This window comes from Dunckerocampus dactyliophorus, chromosome 12 (assembly GCF_027744805.1).
Source record: "Dunckerocampus dactyliophorus isolate RoL2022-P2 chromosome 12, RoL_Ddac_1.1, whole genome shotgun sequence".
NCBI classification, from domain to species: Eukaryota; Metazoa; Chordata; class Actinopteri; order Syngnathiformes; family Syngnathidae; genus Dunckerocampus; species Dunckerocampus dactyliophorus.
This window is the reverse complement of record NC_072830.1, coordinates 30,642,928-30,650,000: the sequence shown is the minus strand read 5'-3', so window position 1 is coordinate 30,650,000 and position 7,073 is coordinate 30,642,928. Positions and strand designations below refer to the sequence as shown.

Sequence of the window (7,073 nt, the reverse complement as noted above, 5' to 3'; positions counted from 1 at the left end):
GAATTCATTACTTTCACAAAGCGCCTTTCTCCAAACAAATTGAAGTTCATTGCTCTGGTTTCTACATTCACACGCACTAACTTACAAACACAATGATGGTTTTTGTTTCTGTGCATGTGATTTGGATTGTTTCCCAAGTATGTCCGTGCGCGTGTGATATTAAGTGAGATTTCTTTGTAGAAAGTAAGTACATTGACTTTTCATTCATTCATTTACAGCGCAGCCTTGACACATCCTCCAGAGGGTTCTGGAGCTGAAATGTAAATGTAAATCCAAAATACACAAATATATCTTCTTGTTATTTAAAAAAATAAAATAATTGCATTATTAAAAGCATTACTAAAAGCACATATCTCCCATTTGGGTTGTGAATAATAACTGATTAGATATAATTAATATTATATGTAATATATAATTTGAAAATGTATTACAAAACAAAAAACGGGAGCAATGTTTTTAGTGAACAGTTTTTTTTAAAGGGTTCAAAGTATTTGTTAATGCATTACAATGAATGTTATTCAAGCTGTGTGGCTCCAGTTGACATTTGAGGTGATTGCCTTCCAAATGAAAATGGAAATGAAAAGGGCTCAGTCATAGTGTGTGTTGTACCTTCTTGATGTAGGCAGCAATGTCCTTCTCTATGTTGTATTTCTCCATGGCCTGCGTGGCACAGTCCACGGCGTCCTGCTGCATGTCCTCCGACATATCAGCGTTCTTGATGACGGCCTTCCTGTCGGTCATAACGACGATGATGCTGAAGAGGAGGAAGAGGGACAACAGTGACGTAGTCCTCTGAAATCAACACCGCATGTGACCACTGCAAATGTCAGTCACACGCGCAGGATAATTAGCATTGGAATGATGCAGCACACGTCGACTCATTATTTTCTACAAACTTATTTTTGTAACGAGTCATCCTCGGCTTGGGTGACTTTGCGATGCATGGCTTGGAAACTTGATACAGGGGGAGAGACATTACTTCGCAAAATCATTTGCACACAGAAGCACATTATGAGGCGTGACGTTAAAGCCAAATGGCTTAACGCCTCATTACACATTGACAACACATGAAGCAGTTTGCTGTAGCTTACATCGAAACTAGTGAGAAACGACAATTCACTCATTAAAAAATGATAAATGCATCTCACCTTTCGTCCAGCTGTAGAAAAATCAAGCTTGTCAAATGAGGGTTTAAACCGGCAAGTTTGCACGATGCTCAGTATATAATTGCTTTTTAAACATGTACACAGTGCGCATGGAGGTACGTTTGCGCTCCACTCTCCACTGCTCCGGTGCCCCGCCCCTCTTGCGTGAGACTGCGTCTTCCCATTGGCCGAGTCTCCGCCTCGCCGCGCTGTGCAGGCGTTTTCCTCCTGCTCTTCTATGCCGGCATCTTATTTCCTCCCACAATGCAACACTCGGCGTGGCGTGTAAACAGCTGATACACACTATTGGCTTTCGAAAGGAGTCACACACACTAACTTTAGTAGTTTAAAAAATATGTTTATCAACTAAAGCTGTGGCACTTAAAACTGAAGGTGTATGGATAAACAAACCAGCACATTAACGCAGGCTATTGACTTAAGCTAACATACAAACTGTGTCAACCTGTGGTATGCGTACCAATGGTGGTCAAAATACCTGCAAGACACAATCTAAAACTGCAAACTTGGTGGCACTTCGCAAAGTTAAATAATTTTGAGACGGTGAGAAATGGATCAGCACTGTTGCATTAGGTACTTAGTGGGCCAAATGAAAAAAACAGCATTCTTTGGCTCATTTTGAGATGCTTTTATTGAAAATGCTAGAAGAAAAGGAGGAAAAGTTAAGCAAAATCAAGATACAAATGGAGGTTCCCCATAAGAAGCCCCACCCCCAAACCAAATTTTGGTTCCCCTCATACCAGGCATCTACGATTCCATCCTTTGATCCAACTTCCTGGTCCTCTGTTTTTCTCGTCAACTAGTGCCATTATCACTGAAAAACTTTGAAAAGATAGGCAGGTGGCAGGCTATTAAAAAAAAAACAAAACAAAACAAGTTGCTCTGGGACATCCCGTTAAATTAGTTCTGCAAATTTGAAAATCCTGGAAAACTGATCCCGTTCCGAGCATCCATCCTTGCCTATCCCTTCCCTAATCGATCCACTCATCCAGCTCCAAGGATTGGGATCCACTGAGCCACTCCTCTCCAATCAAAACCTTGAAATACCAGGAAGAAAATCAGAGGCAGACCGTTAGAATAGAACGTCAAGCTTTTGGGCCAAATTTGATGAGCACTCATTTAAAAAAAAAAATAATAAAAAAAAAATTGCCAGAGCACAAAAAATCCCAAATTAAAGAGGGATGCTTTTGCAAATTGAGTCAGATTTTTTTCTTTTTTTTTACATTTGACAGCAAAGATGTTACACTTACATCACAACACTTGATGCTTTTTCTCTGTGACAGGCCACAGGGGCATGTTAAAATTTGTCATCTATGACAAAATGCAGCACAAATTGCTTTGCTTAAGTATGACATGCACAACAAAGAAACCTATGAAAAACAATTTTATGGAATATAAAGCATACCATTGCCTTGACCTGCTGTCCTATCCTGACCATACAAATGAAATGTGCTCCACAATGGTTTTATTCCAAATCACTTTAATCCTTCTCTTCAGATGTCTAAAGGAAGACACAAGGTAAAATACAGTTAAATGTTGGGCTCTTTGTCCAAAACAGCCCTCCCCACAAATATCCAATGAGAAGCCGCTTATATAAAAAAAACAAAAATACACTTGCAAAAACTTTGAGTGTGCCTTACAACTCAACGTTTTTGAAGCTCAGCACATTTTGAAGGAAAAAAAACAAGACGACAAAAAGGGGAGAAAAGGAGGGTGTACATCTACATACCAAGCTCATCCACAAGGACATCAGGACAAAAATTAAAAACCAACAGCTGACATCTGGAGGGACTCATGAGAGGTAAAAACAACGAAAGGGTCATGTCAACATGGGGTACATCAAGAGATGGGAGGGAAGGGAAAAACATTGGGTTTTTTTTTTGTTTTTTTTTTAGGAGCGGGATCGAGAGCGGCTGTGACGAGGCGAGTAGCGTGGCGATGCTCTGCCGCGGCCTCTGGAATCACTGCGGCTCCGGCTTCGGCTGACACTGCGGCTCCTGCTCCGGCTGCCACGGCTGCGGGAGCGTGATCTTCCATAACTGGGGCTGCGAGGACCATCTAATTTCACACGAACGTAAGCCGTCTCTCCCTGGCAGACAAAAGAGAACTGGACATTGAAGGGACAACATTCCTTCCCTGGGTTTGTGGACAGTCCATAGAGACACGGAAACAAAGGAGCGCGCATCCAGAGAGAGTACTCACCTTTGGCACAGCAAAGACACACAATCCATGCCAAGATACCAAAGCAGTACACATACCTCATGTGAGCGAAATTTGGAGTTGTCCAGCTTTCGAACAGCATAGGTCATATCTTCTTTGCGCACAAACTCTACAACACCGGTTCCATCTCTGTAAACGTCAGCGTAACACACATCGCCCGCTTCACGCATGTGGTCCTTCAGGTCCTGCCAGCTGCCACTCTGAGGGAGACCTAAAATAAAAATGAAAAAAAAAAAGACTATTTGGTGATATGATTACATTTTTCTCTTTATTTTCCCTATAAGGACTTATTGTACATGTGTGCAAGTGTTATGCTTGAATCGTCACAACAGTGCATTAGTTTCAATGTGGCATGGTATGCTACCGTCTCCAAATATACTCTACATCACTGACAAAAAAGAAAATTAAATGTTCGCAATGCTGGTGAAAACACTTGTTTGCAAAGACTTGCTACAATAGTCACAACAGTGCATGGAATACCGCTGTCTCTGCTCTACATTATATAAACTTCCTCCTATTATACCATATCGCCATGCTTTAAGTTATGTATGATATTAGGTGTGAATAGTATCAAAACAAAAGTTAATAAAGTTATGCATAGTGGACTACACCACAACTGTGTAGGTTGGTCAAAACCACTTTGAATTTGACATAAAGTAAGATAATACAGTGTTCCAACAAAAACATGACAAAGCAGCTCAGAATCTCCCCTTGCACCCAGCACCTTATTTCTACCAAAGGTAGTTGAAAATATGAGGAGCTCCAAGGTGAAACAGCCTCCTGGTACAGATTGTGGGCAACTCTAACCTGCTGCGAGTGCACCTCTCCTGTTGTGCGAATGTGGTATAGTCATAGGCTATATTCAAAATACAGGTCAATTCCCTTTTTTTGTTTGTGTGATTTTTTTTTTTTCCATGCCAGCGTGAAGAGTACAGGTTTTACAAATGCAACCCAGGCGTCTTTCGTATGCAGACACAAATCCGCTATGTATCCAATGATACTACAGTCTGAACATGCTGCCATCCACAAAAGTCACAAAAGTATCTTCCTGTTGCCACAAATGTGACAGGAGATGCCATGTTTACTTCCATAACATTGTGTTGTATGCACGTGTGTGGAACTTCCTGAGCATGTTGCATTCACGCTACACACAAATACAAATCACATTTTTTTGGTTATGTGAACAACTATATAAAAAGCAGGGATTTCAACAAAAAAAAAATCTGACTTGGGCATCACAGCCTACAGTGTGAATGTAGCCATAGTCTACTGGCCCATTCACAAACAATGTTTTTCATTTCCAGACTACAAATCTTCAAAAAGATCTCCTGCACTTGCAGTCACATTACTTGATGCTGAATGTCTACAGGCGTTACCTTCACACTTTCAAGCCAATCGCCTTTGAACAGCTAAAATGACAACTAGCGGCATGTTTTCTGTGTCAACGCGGTGGTATAATTCTGGGAGCCGAGCACAGCACACAAGCACAACAAGGCAGGAAAACAATACATCCACCACACTTAAATGACACGATCCTCTCACCGGACACAACAACCCTGTACTCTGAGCGTCTGGACGGAGGGCCATAGCGGCCTCTCGGAGCTCCACCGACCCCGCTGAAACTGCCTCTACCGGAGCCTCTGCCGCTCCGGGGGAACTCGACGCGGAGCCTGTAGCCGTCGTAGTCGTATCCGTCCCGGCCATAAACTGCATCACCCGCGTCCCTGTTAAAAAAAAATAAGAGCAAACATAAGAAGTGTAAGCTGTTGAGACATGAACTAGTCAACAGAAGTAGCGGGCAAGTTAAACGCACATGTTAGCAAGTAGCATGCTAGCATTATTTGTGTGAGTTTGGTAATACACCTTGAAGCCCATCGCGAGGCATTAAGCGGGTGGACAAACAACAACAACAAGCTCGTCGACATACCGTACCGGGGGAAATGCAACCAAAGTCCACAAAACACAAAAAGTGAGCAAAAGGGCCCAAAGTGTGGTGGCTATTGGATGTTAGCACAGGTGTTAGCCCCAAAATGGCGGCACTCAGCTCGAGCTAAGCTAGCGATAGCATCTTACCTTGGGTCTTCGAACTCAATGAAAGCGAACGGTGGTCCGCCTCTCCTGTTTTTCAGGTCTATATCCCGAATGGCCCCGTACTTGTAGAAAACCTCCTCCACGTCTTTCGTGCGAATATCAGGTGGAAGGTTCCCGACATAGATTCGACAATCGTTGTTCCCGGCCGGCCCTCTCACTACGCCAGACATAGCGGATGAATGGATGGCTCTTCGCAGCTTTAATACAACGAACTTAAATAGCTAAACTGACTGGAAGTGCGATACGATACCACGTCAAAGTGAGGCAAGAGGTGGCCGGGTTGGCGTGCTCTGTTGGTTGTTTTGTTTGCAGACCAGCTCCGTCCTCACCGTGGCATCCACGCCAGACCTCCCCTTTTCACTACCGTACCGAACTTCCTGTGGCACCGCGTCCAGGACAACTCGGCATCCGCGTAACAAAGTAGTCCCCTATGTACCGCAGCTGAGGAATTCAATGGCTAATGACGTTATGACACACGTAATGTGTTACCGTTAATGCAAAAGTAGTTTCCTAAATCGCAATGGCCACACATCGTAGATTGGAAAGAATGAAATCTTTGCCACATTTATTGAATCTCGAGGTACTAAATTGTGATAGTTGTTGACGTGTGTGATATTCTATGCTGCTGTCTTCCAAACTACTCCACACTGCCCATCAACAACATGCACTGGATGCTATGCTGGCGAAGTAAGATGCTTCTTGTTTTGTAGTGTTATGACATGCTGTAGCGTCTCCAAAACTATTCCACATGACCAATAAACATGAACTGTACACTGTAAAATAAGATGCTACTCGTTTTGCAGTGTTATGCAGGAATAGCTGTCATCATAATGCACCATTTCTCCAAAATTAAACCATATGACAGAAATAAAAAGCATGAATGGTATGCTATGCTTGATTCATTAACATGCTTTTTCTTTTGTAATGAAAAACAACAAAGGTCTCTGCAGTGCATTTGTTGCCCTATCTCCCAAACTACAAGACCGACCAAATAAAGAACATGAGCTGTGTGTTATGCTAGACAAAATAACACGCTTGTTTTGCTTTTGTGTCAAGCTGGAATAGTCACAACGCAGCATGATATACTGCCGCATCTCCAAAACTACTCCATATGACCGATAGAAAATAAACAACATGAACTGTATTCTATGCTGATGAATTAAGCTTGTTCTGCAGTTATGGTAAAATACAGTGAAGCATATGTCCCAAAACTATCCCACGTGAGCTAAAGCAAATAAACCGGAACTGCATACTGGGCTATGCTGGCAAAATAAGATGCTAATTGTTTTGCAGTGTTATGCTAGAATAGTCACACACACACACACACACACACACACACACACACACACACACACACACACAAAGAATAGTCACAATAGTGCACAATATTCTGCAGTGTCTCCAAAACTACTCCACGATTGATAGCAAATAACACAAACTACAGCATGATGGGCGAAAAAGGATGCTAGTTGATTTGCAACGTTATGCTAAAATAGCCACGGCAGTGCATGATATACTGTTGTCTCCACAATGACTCCATAAGCAAAGAACATTGTTTGTTTGTTTGTTTGTTTTTTTTTTACCAAAAAGTGACTATCC

The 7,073-nt window shown here is 42.3% G+C and overlaps 2 protein-coding genes across 2 annotated transcripts in view; both read right to left on the bottom strand.

Moving 5' to 3' along the window:
• dynll2a (dynein, light chain, LC8-type 2a) overlaps positions 1-1,310 on the bottom strand; it is a 2,321-nt gene extending 1,011 nt beyond the window's left edge. The window contains exons 1-2 of the mRNA XM_054794093.1: positions 1,149-1,310; positions 610-754 (exon numbers count right to left, since the gene is read on the bottom strand). Of these exons, the coding sequence (XP_054650068.1) occupies positions 610-741 (132 nt within the window). The 5' untranslated portion in view covers positions 742-754; positions 1,149-1,310. The remainder of the gene's footprint in view (positions 1-609; positions 755-1,148) is intronic.
• Positions 1,311-1,895: 585 nt separating this feature from the next.
• On the bottom strand, positions 1,896-5,883 carry LOC129191089 (serine/arginine-rich splicing factor 1). Its single transcript, XM_054794092.1, has 4 exons — positions 5,457-5,883; positions 4,926-5,107; positions 3,422-3,594; positions 1,896-3,252 (listed from the first exon to the last, which is right to left on the bottom strand). Exons 1-4 carry the CDS (start codon positions 5,642-5,644, stop codon positions 3,055-3,057), a joined length of 741 nt encoding a protein of 246 aa, XP_054650067.1. The 5' UTR covers positions 5,645-5,883; the 3' UTR covers positions 1,896-3,054.
• Positions 5,884-7,073: the final 1,190 nt, after the last annotated feature.